Raw genomic sequence first — 18019 nt, 5'->3', positions numbered from 1 at the left:
AATTGTGATCTTGAAACAAAAAATATAACCTCATAATAGTTATTTTGTTATTCCCCGTTTCAGAAATAACCAGCTAGCAGCCTAGCTTGGAAATGAGATGAGGCCACAGTACTTTGCGTTCGTAAAAACGTATTAATAGACTGGCGGAGGTAAATGTGACGACCTCAGGAAAGTAATTAGAACACGAAATAATTGCTCGGTGCACATAGACACAGTTATTGAGACAATAGCTTTTGGTTGTCGGAGCGCAATGTGCCGGCTGGCCTCGGCGAACTGCATGGCCTACTACGGTGGCTGCATTGAAACTGTAGTCAGCCCAAAACTCAACAATCGACCGTTACGAATAGAATTAAAGGGGTTAATTTCCGTTACTAAATTTGAACATGGCGAAGATAAAACAAGAAGTTTATATCAGAACAAACCCAACATCCTTTGGTTGCCAACACACACAAAAAAGGCACCTACAGTTATTGCAAAGAAGTAACAACTAGAGTCTGTAAAATGAAATCAAATAACAATATGAAAAATACAGCAATTACGCTGTGCTAGTCATTCAAAAAATTCCAATCAATTCTATGCGGTGTCGTGTTACAAGTTGCGCTCAATCCTCGGCTGAGTGTGTCCTGAATTCTAATGAAAGAAGCGGGGGGAAAAGAAATGAAAAGATTCGTGTTTAGATGGAACTGTACGGTTGGTGGTCCTACTTATTGCATTAACACGGTTAAACTTACTGGTAGCGCAAACTTTGGTTTTCTTGAATGACGACCATTGATTCACGAGCTTCATCCTCTCTCAGACTTAAGCTTGGGATATTGAGAAGGCTGGGCTCGCTAGCGGCATGCGGTTGATTTATCATGGACGTGCGCTGCCACAGCGTAACCTGCAAAATAAATTATGAGATGCCAGGGCAAAAGACTATAATCACAAGAAATTACAGCGCGTTCGAGCAGGGTCCAAACATCGTTCTGCCGTGAGGTTTGAAACACGAAAATTTGATCCTGAAACTGATCTATTTCATTCTTCAGAACAATTAGCTGCGGTAAAAAGCTGTCCACGTCGGCCGAAGCCTTCTCCACCACTCTAAATAAAAGAATTTTTAATTTCAACAAACACCAGGACCAAAGAAAAACCATTCGAACAAACCTGATTTGAGTGAAACAATCGGTGAAGAGTTGGCTACGGTTTTTAAATGCCTTTACCACGACTTTAGTCATGGCCACGTTATTCTCCATTTGCTGTTTCTGCTCTGCCGAACGTTTCTGGAGGTTACTATAAAGTTCAAGAGCTAATTGGCTACAGTTATCCAAGGCGACGGAGGGTTTGGCTAGGAAAACCCCAGCCAATTTAGCAGCTTCGGCTACGCCAGATACCGTGCGCTGAACCACTTGTTCCAACGTGGTGCATCTCGATTGCAATTCAGCCAACTTGTTGCTCAAAGTAACTTCTTCTTTGTTCCACTTTTCAAGCAAAGTACAAGAGGCTGTAAAAAGTAATAAACAAAGTTAAAAAACAAACTAATAAGTGGTTTCTGGATCGATATAAATCATTACGCAGTCCTCCTCTTTGAGCTTGCAACTTGTAATTATACTGGTCTTGTTTCAAGCTGCTGGTGAAAAGATCGTGACGTGAAACGGCGTGACGAAGGGCCCCATTGATAAAATCAGTTTGTTGTTTCAACAGTGACGCTCTCACCGTCATGTACGTTCTATCAATTATGAATCAAAAATGTTAAGTGAATACGGTAAGCTGGCGGGCAGCAATTTAGGCAACTGAAAAAAGGCTAGCAAATAAACGTACGAATGAATTTTCAGAGCGTGATTCAGCTTTCGGTAAAGTGTCGCCTGATGATTGATAAAGAAGACAGACTGAGCCCACATTCGTTTCTGAATTCGGTACTCGAATTCCTCTCTTGGATTCGCTAGCATAGTCTCCAGGAATTCCGGATATACTTGCGTCAACTTGCATTCCGATCCGTCGTTAAACTTGGAGAATAGGCAAACATTCCCGAGCTCCTCACTGCCGAAAAATTGCCTAGCGCTTTTCCCTGAATCCGACGCATATCCTCTTGGGAGAACCAACAATTGATATCGGGGGCTGATACCGGTGTCACGTTCGATCCACTCCGTGAATGTCTCCATGGTAACGTCGTCGCTGACAGTGTAGGATAAAAGAGCAAGGCCCTCGACCCAGAAAATGGATACAACCTCAGTAGTTAGAACCTTTTCTAATAAGCCGAAAGCCACGATAGGTCCTGGTGGACGACTAGCATCAGGTACCCAATGACGACCTCGCATCGCAGGGTTCCACTCCAACATCAATTTCAACCACTCTTCCATTTGCGCCTGCACGACACTACAAAAAAATGTTCATTTAGTTGCAATACTAACACATATTTTTTTGAAATAGAACAATCATGTAATTACCTGCTCAAATGATTTTCCTTAAATAACTTTGGGGAGAAAACAATTTCACCACTTGGGTGTGAATAAATGCAAATATCACTGTGCGTTTTCCGTTCCGCGTGCTGCATCCTACAACCGCCAAAGAACCAAACATTGGTAGTCTGTGACTGTATTATTTATTCAGGCGGAATACCAAACAACAGGGGGCTGGCCAGGGAGAAATGGTCGAACTCCTGTAATACACTCGTGGATGACGACTCCCAAACTCCAATAATCAACTTAAATCAAACACAAATGAATAACGTTGCACGCAACTGGAATTTTTAAATTCCTTTTTGTCTCAGGACATACCGGTATTGTTGTACTTCTCGCAGCTAAAAAGCTCGGGAGCCAAATACTGCAACGTTCCGACTAGCGTATGGCAAAGACTTTGTTTGTTCAAATTTTTTGCCATGCCCAAATCAATCAGTTTGTAAAATTTCTATTAAAAGAAAGAGGGATAATCGAAAAGGTAAAAATCTTGGGAAGAAATTATCAATGCCTAAATTTAATCGAACCTTTTCCTCTGTCTGTTGAATGACCACATTCTCTGGTTTTATATCCCTATGTACTACCTTGACTGAATGAAGGTATACAACAGCACTGGAAATATCACGTAAGATGTCTAGAACATCCTTTTCAGGAATTCCACAACAATTGGCTGGCTTGTTGAGTACTTGACGAAGATCCCCTCCATTGCAGTATTCCATACAGAGAATGGGTGCATCACAACTTAAAGATCCAAGATCTGGAGGAACTGGTAGAGAAGCAACTATTCCTGCATTTCATAAATTTTGTTGGGTATTACATAAGTTCAACAGCGGAATGTCAAATCAAAGCAGCAAGTTTTATACCTGGATGTTTTAAATGATGGAGAATGTCCAGTTCTTTGTCCCAATTGTTATCGGCGACAAAGGGAGAATCTCGATGGATCTTTTTGACAGCAATTTTTTCTCCTGTTTGTCTATTTATCAGCAAGAGTACTTTACCAAAAGCACCAGAGCCCAGGAGGCGTTCGAGTTTCCATTCTCCAAATTCAAGTTTCTCCATTTTGTTCTCCGCTTGATCCATTTCTTAACTGTCTCCCATTAATGAAATCAAATGTGGCAAACAGGAATAATCTCTTGGCCCATTAGCAATCCAGATTTCTCAATAATAATAATCCCATAGTCAGAAATTAATCAAGTATTGTGAAATTCTAAGATGTTGTTATTTTCTCTTGCTTCACGAGTTTGCTTCACAACGTTGCCAGGTTTTCAATGTCAACAAGGTACGAAATCATGTAAATTTTTTAACCATTTTCTAGGACAGGTGTTGGCCACCTGCACTAGCCTGAATAAATAAAACTAGCACGCGAACCTACAGACACACACACACACACACACACACACACACAAGTTTCGAAAATGAAAAAGTAAAAGAACCAGAAGTCGAAGGACATTTTTAGATGCTCTTGTATTTTTTTTTTTGGCTTTCTGAACCATTATTATACGCACACACACAAGTGGAACAAAAATCTCAGCAATCAATTCACCACCACAGTTTTTTTGTGTAAAAATGTATACATTCAATGATATAGATAACAGGCTTCCGGGAGGAGACAGACAGACAGAGAGATAGATAGAGAAAAATTGTTGTTGTTGTGTAGTAGTAGTAGTCAGTCGAAAGAGAATGGCGGAGAGAGAAAATGACAGAAGTTGAACGTCAGCCGACGAGAGAGAAAACAACATTTGGTCTTTCTTTAAAAAAACGTTGCATTTCTTCCTTTCTCTCTGCTCATTTAGCAGCCCCCCAAAAAAGACAATAGCGCAGAGAGAAAGAGAGGAGAAAACAAGTGTTTTTGGGTTTTTCTTCGTACATAACATTTTTTTCCTCCTCATCCACCCGATTTTTTGTTGTTGGAAAGAATTCGTCACACACCGGCCTCCATTATTGTCTGGAAAAAACTTTCTCGTAGTAATTGTAATTGAAGAAAAATAAGGGCGCGAATATAAATCCGATCGAACAAGGCCACATCATTTAACATCCAGCGGATAAAAAGTGATAAGATTGGTTTTTTTAGGCATGCAGTAATTTTTTCATCTCACAGAAATTTTTTGCCCGGATTCGAAAAGACTAATTGCCTCCCTTACAAATTCAATTTTTTTTTTGCATCTTCCGGCTGTGACCTAATCACATCGACTCCGTTAAGACGAAAACAAATTCAACAACTGAAAACGACGAAATCTTATTTTTAAAAAAAAACGTCCCAGAAAGAAAGATGAGAGAGTACCCAGATAATCTGTATAATAATAATAATAATAAGTATTTTTTTTTTTGCATTTTAAACTAATTCCCCCCTCCCAAAAATATGGACTTTTCTCTCTTTATTCTTCCCCCACACTATTTGTTGTATTTTTTTGTTAATTTATTGAATATTTTTTTTATTTTTTTATTTTTGGATTTTAAATCTCCCTCCAAAAATAGAAAAAATTTTCGAAATTCCCGCATTTGTTTAAATAGCCATCCAAAAGTGGATGATGTCGGAATCATTTGGTGGTGGCGGTTGGTAGTGGAGGAGGGAAGGGTAGTGTAGTTGTGTTACAAGTAAGTCTCTCTTGAACGAAAATCAACGGGGGGTATGTCTATATATCACCTGGCAAGAAAAGTGGGGGGGAGGGGGGAGAGGGCACGTCGAAAATTGGAATTATATATGGCTAAACCTTGGGGGGAAGGGCTTGGGAGGGCAGGAAATGAGAAGAATGAAGGGAAAAATAAGAAAAGGGGAGCGATTTGACCAAAAAACAATTTTGGTGGATGGTGCGCGAATGAAAGACAAAAGTGTACACGACGTGAAAGCCAAAAACGTAGAAAACAACCCAAATAAGAAAGAAAAAAATTAAGTTCATTTTTTTTTTGTTTTCAAAGGTGTTGTGTGTGTCTGTCTGTGTGTGTGGACAAAAGAGAAAATGCTGTTCAATGGTGGGGTATAGGAGGAGGGAATGACAGTTATATTTCCCTCACTTCTTCTGTTTTTCCTGTCGGCGAAGAATAGGAGGAAAAAAAAGGGAAAAAAATGGCGACCGCCTCATCTATATCGACTTTTGGACACAGCGAGCAAATAGAGAAAGAAAAAGCTTTAATTCAAAAAAGAAAAAATTCCATCCCAATGCGAGGAATTTTCTTGATTTCGTTTGGAAAATAATAATGATAATAAGGTACTGTACGTACTACCCCGACAACAACCTCCCCCTAGAAATGAATCAGAAGAATATCAAGGAGAGAAAAAATGAGAAAAACGGGGAGGGGGAAAAAAATCAAGCTATTATATGGGATTTGGGGAGATGATATCAACAATATGCAGCCAACAATTTTAATGGGTTCTCGAAATCTAAGCTACACACACACGCACAAACAAACGTTCGCTCGTTCGATCTTTCGCAGGCAAATAAACAAAAGGAAAAAGAAAAATGAACAAACAAACAAACACACACACACACAATCTTTAAATCCACCATGGGTTTTACGGTATTATCGATATTCGCGGTTGAAATGACGTGATGATTAGAGTCGTTTTTTTTTCCTATTGTCGTGATTTCGTCGTGCTCCCTTCTAAAAAAAACAATTGCGACAGAGTGCACCGCTACACACCTCGTCCCCACCCCGTTTGCCAAAACCACATCACACAGGGGGAAAAATAATATTAAGGGCCCCCAATGATTAATGAGCAAACCTAAAAAAAAAAAATTTCAACTAAATTTTGTCTTTTTTTTCGATTTTCTTCTTTTTTGTGTTGATGATGTGTGTGTGTTTGCTTGTTGTCTGTTTTGAATTAAATATGAACAAACTTCTTCTTTACCGACAATCTGTTGAGCCACGGCCTTTGAGAGAGATTGTGTAAGAGAGAGAGAGAGGGGGGAGGTGATTCTTTCATAAAGAATCTGGGCGAGAGAGAGAAAGAAAAAAGGAGGAAAAGAAAAAGAGAATAATTTCGATTGGAATCATTATCAAAGAGAGGACAGGGGAGCTGGAGAGAGAGAGAGGGATTGACTAAATCGCCATCATCAAAAGAGATAGGGGGACGATCGAAACAAACAAACTAGGGGGGTCAAGAACGGCAGGTCTGGGTCGTGTCCCATTCCAGCACGAGCCGCTTAATGTGGGCCAACTTTTCGTGAAGGTGATGGAACCGTCGCTTCGCCTCCCGGTACTTGTCGTCCCGCAAATTCTCCTTGTACTCGCGGACGATTTGACTTTTGATGCGCTGCGCGATTCAAAACAACCCGAGTTCATTAGCCATGAATTAGAAAACACACACAAATTACGTCGTTGTCTTTGTCTTTACCTGCCAAGCCGAGGTGCCCTCGTCCTGCTGTCGCAGCTCCTCTTCCAGGTGAGAGAAACGCTTGGAAACTTTGTCGATGGCCTTGTGCAGGTTGCGGTACTCGTTGTACTGCGAGTTGAAATCCTCCTTGTAGCGGCTGCGCTGCTCGCCAGAGACGATCGTTCGGTACTGCAGAGTGTACGGCTCGGAATCCGTTTCCGTTGGCGTCGTCGAGGCTGACAGGCCGACGCTCACGTCCGTCGTGTCCATCATGTGATCGGCCGACATGCTGTCGGGACTCGAGTTGGGCGTGTCGGGCCCATCCGTCGACGACGTGACCCGCGTCGACACCACGGCCGTCGCTTGAGTCGATGACGAAGTCGACAGCGCCAGACTTCCAGGTCTGTAATAATTGTGATTCTCCGATCGGTGGTGGTTGTGGTGATGGTTGTTGTTGTTGTGTTGCTGATGAGCTGGGGGCAGCTGCGGTGGCTGTTGCTGCTGCTGCTGCACTTGGTTGTGTTGTTGCTGGTGATGGTGGTTGTCCTTGTTGTTGTTGTGGTAGTGTTGTTGTTGTTGCTGCTGCTGCAGTTGTTGTTGGTGATGGCTGGGCGGAGAGGGACGCACTTTAAGAGACGAACTAGACCTACTAGCGGGTGCCATCTGCTGTTGTTGAGCGTTGCGAGAATCGGACACGGACGAGTGATGATGCGTCGATTGACTCGAATCGGGTTTCTTGTAGAGCGAGATCCTCTGCTTCTTGGCTGCCTTGGCGGCCGCTTCAACAGCGGCCGCGTCCAGAGCATCGAGTCCGGCCAAGACTTGCTGACTCGGCCGTTTCTCGCCCCTCTCCCGCTTCTCTGGCGCGGCACCAGTGGCCAGGCCGCCACTCGCTAGACCACCGTTGGGACTGGCACTTGTTTTATTGTTATGAATGGCGGACAACGAGGACAGCGACGATGACGACGAACCGACCGGAGAGCCGTTCGAATGCAAGCTACTAGACGGTGGCGAATGCCCACTTCCGCTACTCGAATCACTCACCGGCGGCGTCAAGTTCTGCGGCTTCCGTCTGCAACGACAAACAAAACAACACCCATGTAATGCAATCAATCATTCCCTTTGACTGACTGTTTCTTTCTTTCATTAATTCTCTGCCCTTTTGAATCAAAATCTCAATTAACGTGCTCCCAAAAAGAAAAAGTGAAATGAGCCATCGATCGATCGACTTTCCAAAGAAAAAAAGGAGAGAAATCGGTCACTAGAATTTCATTTCAACGAATGAAAAAATGAAATCTTCTTCTTCTTTACAAAACGGCCGTCCTCAATTCTCTTTCAATGCATTCTGTTCCCGTCCATTGAGTCGTCGCCGATTCAGTCAGCTTATTCGATCAGATTACACACAAATAGCTGAATCGACATCCGACGATGGCCAAACCAGATAATCCGGTTCGAATTTTTAGTTGAAAAATAAATAATATAAAAAAAAAAGACACATAAGCATCAATTCCCCTCGCCCTCATGGCGTAGCACACAAAGGCAGGACGTGCCAAACTGGCCCAGATTGCAGCAGCAGTCAGACCAGTCCCCACTCCCACTCCCCACGCACACAGAGAGAGAATGGCAGCCATGGCAAACAGACAGAGACAGAGAGAGAGAGAACAGGTTTTTTTCGTTCATTCGTTCGCCCCTCAATAAATAAAAGGGCGTGCAGCGCAGAGAGTTAGTAAAAAAAAGACTTTCACTTTGATTGCACGCCATACCTTTTGAGAATCTGCTTCTCCTGGTCCGTGTAAAATGGCCAGTCGTCGTGCACGTCGTTCCAGATATGCCGCGCCAGGTGGTACGCTTGATCCTTCATCAAGCCGATGGCAGACAAGACGTTCATAATCAGTTTCTTGTCCTTTTCCTTGAGACCCTCTGAATCAACGAAGAAGAAGACAGAAATGAAAATGAGGGGGGATGATGTAACACAAAGTAGAGACACTAACGTCATGTTTCACGTCAATCAAACGATCAAATTAGAAGCAGAAAAAACTTTACCTTTGTGTAATCGAGAAACGAGTTCGGGTTTCTTGTAAGATCGAATGGCCAACATGTGAATGAGTCTCTCGCGAAGCGGCCGCTTCATCAAATCCGGATTGGCTTCCACCATAGAACCCGAACCATTGGCGTATCCATCTTTCAATGCTGCAATTGCACACACAGACAATACAAGGAATTGGTAAATGTCACTGGACGAGGGGTAGTGGCTAACTGGGCAACAAGTGGCGGAGCGAATTGGATTGGAAACCATTCCAATTCTCTCGTACGCCCGTCTTCTTTCCCAGCCCAGCAGCCATAGTTAAATAAGGAAAAGAAAAATAGAAAGTTTACTGGAAGATGATGTCATTGACGAGTTGGACGAAATGGAGGAGGCAGTGGGGTAGGATGGCGAGGCGGCGGATCTCGGCAGGGGACTAATGGCATTGCTGGTTGTCCGTTGTCCGCCCAGCGACGGCGAAGACGTGCTACTCCGTCCGAGACCTCCCCCACCACCACCACTTCCGTTTTGTTGCTGCTGTACATGGCTACTGCTGTTGTGATACGTGGACGACGGATAGAGGGAAGATAACGAAGATGAGGACGAGGATAAGGAAGAGGTCGTCGACGACAATGAAGACGAGCCGCCCCGGTGGTGGTGATGATGCTGTGACGTCGGATGGACTCCTCCTCCGGAGGTGGGCGGCGACGTGTCGCCTCGATCCCTCCGAGGCGGAAAGACGGCAGCGGCTTGCTTCCTGATTTTGACTACGCGACCAATATCAGGGCCACAGGCGAGTTTTATCACACGAGTGCTATAGACATCGACCCCAAACAAACCCGAAAGAAATGGGAGAAAAAAAAGAGAAAAAAGAAAATGAGTAAATTATTGTTACATAATTGCAACTTGTCCAACGTCATCTTCGGCAATCATTGGCAGCCGACAGTGTCGGCTCCCAACTTTTTTTTCTCCGTCTTTTAATAAAACAAATTCGATTGTGCGTCTTGTTCAATCGAGATAAAGAAAGTCCGCCAGGCAACAACAAAAACAAAACACACAGAAAATAATAACCAGACCCGAGTCACGTAGGTCGCAATACCCACGGCCCAAAATATTTAAACGTCATCATAATACTCTCGGCTGATAGGTGCGAGAATGGAAAAGAAAGAGCGAGACAAAAAGAAAATAACTAAAGAGATAACACATGAACAAAAAAAACAAAAAAAGAGAGGCGGTGACGCATTTCCAGATTGTGACGCTACAACCACCAGGAGGCGTTGCCCACCAAAGTATTTGCGACGCGCACAGAGATGCCTAAGCAACTAAACAAACAAGCCAAGTCATAGAAAAACTCTACTGGACGAGAAGGAAATAAAAATTTGGAATTAACAAGCCTAGCGCTGTAGCAAAAGCGAATCAACTTGCCACTCACAAACTCTCAAATTCATTTTCTTTAGCTTTTGGCTAGTTCTTTTTTTAATAACAATAGTGAAAAAATAAATTGGATGCGAAGCCCATTGGGCAAGGCCATGGAGACGCCATCAGATCATCTGAAAATATGTGCGTAGAGTGACTAGAGGGACAAGAGCAAACACGCAAATAAAACGAGTTGGAAGTATCCAATTCTGGTTCTCATTTCTCTGCTACTCGGATCCACAGGGTTGGAATTATTTGTCTAGAGAGAAGAGAGAGAGCCCCCTCAAGCTGACAAGAACCTTGAAGTTCGTTTGGGAGCTCTTCGAAGGTTTGTTGCACACGTACGTGTGTTTGTGTGTATCCCATCCATCTATCTATTCGAGTCTCTGTGTTTAGAACGACTCGCTACTTGGAAACATTGACATAATTAAAGAAATAAAAGAAAAGCAGCCACCAATACACGAGACGCATTATTGGTCATGGTAGGGCCCCTTTTGGTTGGTGGGGGGGGAGGGTCCAAATTCCTCACTCGAGTGGAAGAAAAAACCGAACGGAAAAACAATGTCGCAAGATTTCGGTCGGCAGCCCAAAAGCCTTTCACTTCCACGAGACTCTTTGAATGAGAACGGATGACGTCACCCACCGCCTCGAGCCCGTCATAGACGCCGTTCGTGTTTCTTTCTTTCTTTCATTCGGTGTAATGATTTGTAGTTTCGTTTTTGATATTTAATGCAGGTTACCTCGGGTAAAAGGTAAAAGGGGTTCAAAAGGAGGCGTCAAAGTGTCTAATGAAATGTGTGTAACGTACCAGTTTTTCTTGCTCTCTTCCTCGGCGACAGCCATTCGTTGTCGCGTGGCTTCATAGACGTCATCTTTGGCTTTGATGTTCATCTTGAGACCCATGACGCCGAGCGATTCCAGCGACTGGTAGCCGCATTGTTGGACGCACTCGAAACTGCCTTGGGGACCGCCCGCCACGGACGACGACGACAGGTTGAAACTGAACGCCGAGCCGCGACCCTCCTCCGCGCTAGGAAACCACAGCCGCTAAAAATAATGAAAATGGAGAGAAAAAAAAAGAAACAAGTTAGTTTTTTTTTTCTTATCGGAGTTGAGTTACACAATAATAACACACAAAACAAAAGAGAAGAAATGAAAAGTCGCTCATAAAATGACATGAAAAACTCGAAACGGGGAATTGAGACCGAGCGAACGCTGCCCGGCGACGATCATTACGTTGGAACACTATTCCAATTTCCTAGTTCGATCGACGCCATCTGTTAACATCATCTTCCACATGACGTGGCGGCTCATACAGCAGCAGCATGTATGTACTAACAGTCGATCTACATTTGATGTGTTGTTTCTTCTCATGGCCGCCAGCCTCGTTGCCATGTTGATTCTCCTTTTTTTTTTTTTTTTCTGCAGATCCTTTTCAAACCCCTTGCCAGACTCTCTCTCGACGAGAAAAATCAGGCCGCCGCCGCTGCTGCAGTGGGCTACTCGCAGAGAAGGTTAGAAAGAAAGCTCGGAGCTAAAAGGGAAACAATCCAGAACCAAAAATCCAAGACACAAGAGAAATAGAAAGAAAGAGAGAGGCTGGTGGACCAGAGTCAAATACTCCAGACTCGATAACCGTTGCCCAGGTCTCTTTCTTTTTGTTTTTCCCTTCTCTCTCAGGTGCGCCAATGAATACAGGAAGAGACTGTCTCCTCCATCTCTTTTTTTAGGCAACATAGAAAGTTTTTTTTTTTTTTATTTTTTCCAATTTGAAATAAATAACACAAAGAAAAGGCCCTTTCCCTTCTGGAATAACCCCGGAAAATAAAAGACGAATAAATTGTCGAGAATTTATGGGAAATGTTGAACAAAAGATCCCGCTCCCCTTTATATACCTTTAGCCCCATATCCCCCGTTTTCTTTTTCTCTTATAAATAGATTAAGCTGTGTGGGATAAGGACTTGATTCCAAATGTGTCACGACGGGCAACCCACCGACATCTTCCTGGAGTCTCTCAATTCGTGTTCGCACTTTTCTCGCGACTTTATCCTCCTCACCGGGCAGGAGGGGGGGGGGGAAATATTTGGGCATTGGGCGAAAAAACCGAATGAGGGGAATATCATCAAAGTGTTGGAAGAAAAGAAACGAAAAGAGAAGGAGAATTATTGACAAGTAGGTCAATCGTTGAAGGGGCGCACACACGAAGGGAGAATGAAGAAGAAGAAGAAGAAGACGACGACGAAAGAAAGAAAAAGAAAAAACACAAATATCCCAGGCAAAGAGAAAGAGAGAGAACGGTATACGTCCTTGCCCGGTTTTGGGTGTGTGTGTTCAGAGAGAGAAAAGAGAGAGGGAATGATCCGTTAGTCCGAGGCGGCGACTGAGAAGAAGAACGAGACACTCGGAATGTCTTTTTAAAAAAGAGACGACGGTCGGCCGCTCGGTCGTGGTAAGTTGGTGGTGGTGGTTGTTGGCCAGCCGGAAAAATGGGACGGCCGAGCTTCGAGCTTAAATGCTCGAGGAGAGCTCTATGCTACTTTTCGCTTCGTTTTATGTGTGACGTCACACTTCACCACCACCACCGCCGCCACCTACGCATTGCTGCTTCTTTTTCTCGCTTATTACCACCACCACCCCCGAGTCGTCTGCTGCCGCATGTCCAAATGGGTCATTCCCGGTCAGTCAGCTAGACACAAGACAACATCTTTCTACCAGCGAAAAAATATATAAAATATAAAAAAGGAAATGGCAAATGCTTAGCGAAGAAGAACTGGCAGCAGCAGCAGCAGCAGTCGGCCTCGTCGCCAACGGTATCACCGAAAAGAAACAAGTGGAGAAATGAAAAGAAGAAGAAAGAAGTCGTGAAGAAGAGAGCTCCGGGGTATATCCAGGATGTTCGTGAAACACACACGTGTGTGTCGTGACTTTAGTCGGCTTCAGTCACGCTCCAAATTTGAAAATGTAGCGCCGCCACACACACACAGCTAGGCAGACATTCGTACATGTAGCGGGTCACTAGAGCGCGGAGCAAATCGGGGATTTTGTCACCCACCCGGCCGCCTCCTCCCAACGTCCCTGTGCCTTTGCTCTTTTTCTCCCCATTATATTTGTTCAATGTACAATTTTTATTTTATTTTATTCCCCCCCCCCTTTTTTTCATTCGACAGTTTCGTGAACATCTGCTTGCGTGTGTGAGTGCGTCGTCCTATATGATGATTAAACGATGACAGGTGGCCATTAAAATGCTAAACGAGGCTAGATAGTCGCTCGGGTTGAATAAGGACAACAACAATTACATCGACTATTGCTATGCACCAAACGCGGCTGCCTGCGTGATCTAATTTTGGAAAGTCGACGGACATAAACCACTTTCCCTTCTGAGGTAAGAAATAAAAATGGGAGAAGTCGCACACTGCGCAAAAATCGCCATCACAACTTCCTCGTTTTCAAGTGTGACGCCAAGCGGAAATGACAACCAAAAAATCAATTCTTTTCTTTTTACGAGAGAAAAAAGGGGATTATATAAGTATAGCCAGCAGACTTTTTGACAGATCCCCAGACCTTTATTCTCTCTTTCACTCGGTACCTCAATCCCTATAGTCGTTGGGAAAAAAAAGAGGAGAGAATTATCCTGGCTCAAAGATGGACGCTGAGCGTAGTATTGCAATACCCCATGCGGGTCAAAAGTGAAAGGAACCCAAAATCAATAAAGACAGTCGTTCACGCCAGCAAAATAACCACCTCTCTTTTCTCGCAGACCTTTTTTTTTCTTTCTTATTAAAAGGAGAGTTTGGAATCCTCCCCAGACACAATCACGAAGCCATTTTCTGTATTCTTATTTTTTTGGGGGAAAAATTCATCACTCAGCTTAGAGAGATGATTAAAACGACAAAAGATAAAAACAAAGTCGGGTTCTTTTTTTAACAATTGTTGTTGTTAAGGGGAGTAAGTGAAGGTAAAGAGGTTCGCCTCTCAACTGTGAGAAAAGATTTCAATCCTCGATAAGATCAAGGCCAATTGAAATTTTGAAAAAAACCCAAAACAAGAAGCCCAGTAGAGCCAAGTAGAAAAATAAATATATAAATCAAGAACGAGAAGGGAAATTCTGTTGGCGAGTACGTGGAAACCGCACCCAAGTTCACCTTGACAATCTTTGAAAATTTGACATTTTTCCAGTCTCTCTTTTTTTCTTTTCCACACTTGTCTGTGCGCCACGTCACACATCATGTCATCAAAGTGCCATCATAAAATTTCAGGTAAAGCTCCTTTATCTCCCCCCTTAACTTCCGCCTTCCCCCATTTTTCTTTTTCTACGGAGGTAGAATTTTGGTTGGTTTCGGTCCGCAGAGAGAGAAAGAGACAACTGGAAAAAGAGAGGCCATTGACATGGGTGTTAATTAACCTAGAGCTATAGCGTTAGATTCTTTCCTGCTTCTCTACAACCAGATGTCGGTAGACCTTCACAAATTTTTTCTTCTCCCACTAAGAAGCCTAAAAGATCAAGGTGGAAGATAAAAGATGAAATACAATTCAAATTGCCTCGGGTCCGCAATGGCCACACCCTTGATCAAAAAAGGGGAACTCGTTTTTGGGATTGTAATGGAATCCCACAAATACCCCTAATGATGTTGGTGTGTGACTGAGAGAAGAGAGCACAACTTTCTCTCCATTCAACAGAAACACAAATCATCGAAAGGCGATTGCGTTTGGTTTGGTTCTGAGAGAAAGGCCGATTCAATTTTGTTCCTGTCCGCTGTTACTTCACTTTCTAACCTTGCATCGGAGTGTCCGTAGAATATTGGCTAATACGACTATAGCAGCAGAACGAAGGAGCGGATGATATTTCTGCCTATCGAGCGGTCAAGTCGACTCGTGTGGAATAAATAAGAGATTGGTTTTCCATCTTGCAAGGATCTCCAACCCCCCTATTGGCGAGGTCATTCAGAGCAACAATCAAGGACTTTTGGAGTAAAAGAGTTTGCTGTGCTTGCCTGAATGCCTCTCTTTTAGCCCGTGGTGTGTGCGCCGCTGTTCACGTGATAACTTTGGAACGGGAGAGATAGATAGAGAGGGGGTTTCGGTTATTGCGTCACTCCATCCCAAGTCAATTGGATTATTACGCGTCCGCCTTCGTATGAGCGCGGTCGATAGATGGCAGAAGGAAAAAAAAGGCGCTGTACATTCGTTCGAGATAAGGAAGTCGTCTGCCTGTGACTGCACACACACGTATACCGGGACTGAGGAGAAGGGCACCCTCCCATGCAACTCCTCCTGGGTGGGGTATTGTCATCGAAATGGAATCCTACAATAAAGTTCTGTTCTGTAACAACAATTTTAAAAACCCCCCCAGCTCGAACAAAAAGGGGGACCGTTTTCCGTTCCGCCACGTGCATAATATAACGAGCAAAAGAGAACAGGAGAAGAGAAAATGGTAACCGCTGCTATTTTCTTTGCTTCCAAGAACCGGATTTTGGCCCAAGAGAGAGAGAGAGGACTGTGTGCTGACCTCGATAAGCAAGGCCAATAAGATTTCGTCAAGTTCGTGAATTCATTTTCTCTTCATTTAAAAAAAACAAACAGGAGAATTAGATTTGAGTCTCGGCTCTCGGGATTCCAGACTGGCACCACTTACTACAAGGTGAGTTTGGGGGAACAAAAAAAGCTGCTGCTGTCCCTACTAGCAGTTAACAAAGCTAGACACATATCTATTCTTTATTTTATATTTTTTTCCTATCCAGTGGGTGGTGAGTGAGTGATGGAAGAGGCCAATGGACTCGGGGCTCTCTCTCGGGGAGACTGTGGTGGATGTTGACGACGCCAAAGTTCATCCGACCTTGGCCGTCCGACATATTGCCAAGTCCCTCTGTCGACCAAAAAGAGCCAAAAGGGCAACTAACGATAAAATAGAAAAAAAGTAAGGAGCTCTCTGATAAGAAAAAAAAAAGACTTAAAAAATAAAAGAAAAACAAATCCAACCCATTTGAAAACTTGAAACTTCCTCCCCTGAAATATCAAATTATTATGGTTATAATAGTTAGGGTGAGAGAATGCGGCTTTCGATTGTTCCTGTTGATCTAACGGGAGAATGTTTTTCGAGACGAGGAATTTTTGTCGACTGAAAGAGGCCAACACGAACGACGATCCGGAAACCTACGTCAACCTGTTGCGTCACGACACGACCGGTTTCTTTTGTTTTTTTCGCGTGGGTTCTACCCACCCACCAATAGGTCAAATAAGGAATAAAATAGTAGAACTTACCCCTTCATTGCCAAGGAATTGTACACTGGGATGTTGTGACGTCTTCAACTGAAATAGAAAAGACAAACAACACGAAAACAGTTTAGTTACCGTCACTTTTTGGGGGGGGGAGCACAACACACAACACACACTTGTAGCGCCACCGCATTAAAAAAGGATTCACCAGCTCTCTTTTTTTCCAACAACAACTTAACAAAAATTCTTATCAAATTTCTTTTTATCGGTGTTGTGTGTGAATTCACATTGAGGATTCTAACGGTGGGGTATGTCGATCGCCATGTGGCCTTTTCGATCACGAAATCAAAAAATAAAGCAGCAAAATTACAAATAAAAATCCGCACGCTCCTGACTTGTTTCTTTTGGTGCAACCATCATGGACGTACAAAAAAGAGAAGGGGGGGAAAGAAGAAGAAGAAGGGGGGGGGGATTGTAATTTCTTTTATGCTCGACGTTTTCACTCGAAGAGAAAGAGAGGGGCCACTAGCGGCAGCTGCCACGGAAAATCGCCCAGAGCGACACACTCACACACACACCCGAGTTTTTGAAGAAAAAAGAAAAATCTCTTTTTTTTTCTTTCTTTCAACCAGCACATATATATACACTCTCGCACACACACACACACACACCATCAACGATAAAAGAATGGAAAAATAAAGAAACATGTCGGCCGCCATAGTTGTGCTGACAACGTACGCCAATCTCGGGCAAAATGCTGGCGCACACATCACACACACACAGTTACACACCGATTGTGTCGATTTTGTTTAAACGCAAGAGAGGAGACTGAAATTATCTAATTATGAACATTGCCTTTTTTGGCCATATTGGTGTGCGAGAGACAGAAAGAGAGAGAGCTGGGAGATTCCTTTGCGGGCGCTTAAGGGGAGCACACACACACACAGACACACACACACACACACACACGACTTTTGGTTCGACGTTTTTTCCACGTCGCGAAACATCCGGAGCTGCTGTGTTTTAACTCTTTTTTTTTATAATTTATTTTCTTTTTCATATTTGTGTGTCCTTTTTTTGTCAAACAATTCTGTCTCACCTTAATCCTCAGATATTCCTCAATGGCTTTGAACGACGAATCGGTGAGCTTCACGAAAACCAGCGATTTGTTCTCGCTGGAGTGGCCGTGCGCAGAGAGGCCGTATTGAACTCCTTCCTCAAAGGCAGCCATTCCTGAACTAAAAGAACTTTGCCAGACGACAGTGCTGCCGAAGCTCCAAGCTCTCCCGGCCACTATGGCGTGTGTGTGTATCGCCTATCCTATTCTCTCTGTGTGTCTGTGTTCCACTCCTCCATTTCTCTTTCGCTCACTGCACAGTCAGACGGCACCATAGGGGATACAGCGGATGTAACTTCAGACTGGGGATCGATACGCACCGGTTTTCTGGTAAACAGATCACATTACATCTTTCAGCATCTCTTCTCCATTTTATTTGGGTTGGTGTGATGATGCTAATCGAATTTCATTCAACACTTACACAGCTTACACACGAATCGAGAATCAATCGTCGACAACGACAAGTCTGTCCATGTGGATCCAAGTCTGTCGTGCATCGGGGATAC

General features: G+C 43.6%; 2 protein-coding genes across 2 annotated transcripts; both read right to left on the bottom strand.

Annotated features, from left to right (window-relative positions):
- Positions 1-388: 388 nt before the first annotated feature.
- On the bottom strand, positions 389-3726 carry LOC124310983 (inhibitor of nuclear factor kappa-B kinase subunit alpha-like). The gene is made up of 11 exons (XM_046775197.1): positions 3296-3726; positions 2960-3219; positions 2754-2883; positions 2596-2680; positions 2424-2531; positions 1798-2352; positions 1551-1705; positions 1144-1480; positions 936-1080; positions 732-880; positions 389-630 (listed from the first exon to the last, which is right to left on the bottom strand). The coding sequence occupies exons 1-11, from the start codon at positions 3510-3512 to the stop codon at positions 546-548; spliced, it is 2226 nt and encodes a 741-aa protein (XP_046631153.1). The 5' UTR covers positions 3513-3726; the 3' UTR covers positions 389-545.
- Positions 3727-4291: 565 nt separating this feature from the next.
- LOC124310952 (RNA polymerase II elongation factor Ell-like) lies at positions 4292-17719 on the bottom strand. The gene is made up of 8 exons (XM_046775139.1): positions 17496-17719; positions 16442-16489; positions 10992-11230; positions 9121-9581; positions 8788-8934; positions 8508-8664; positions 6766-7816; positions 4292-6684 (listed from the first exon to the last, which is right to left on the bottom strand). Exons 1-8 carry the CDS (start codon positions 17625-17627, stop codon positions 6529-6531), a joined length of 2391 nt encoding a protein of 796 aa, XP_046631095.1. The 5' UTR covers positions 17628-17719; the 3' UTR covers positions 4292-6528.
- Between the last annotated feature and the right edge of the window lie 300 nt (positions 17720-18019).

Source organism: Daphnia pulicaria, chromosome 8 (assembly GCF_021234035.1).
Source record: "Daphnia pulicaria isolate SC F1-1A chromosome 8, SC_F0-13Bv2, whole genome shotgun sequence".
In the NCBI taxonomy this organism is placed as follows: Eukaryota; Metazoa; Arthropoda; class Branchiopoda; order Diplostraca; family Daphniidae; genus Daphnia; species Daphnia pulicaria.
The sequence above is the reverse complement of the archived record's forward strand: the minus strand, read 5'-3'. Positions and strand labels throughout refer to the sequence as shown.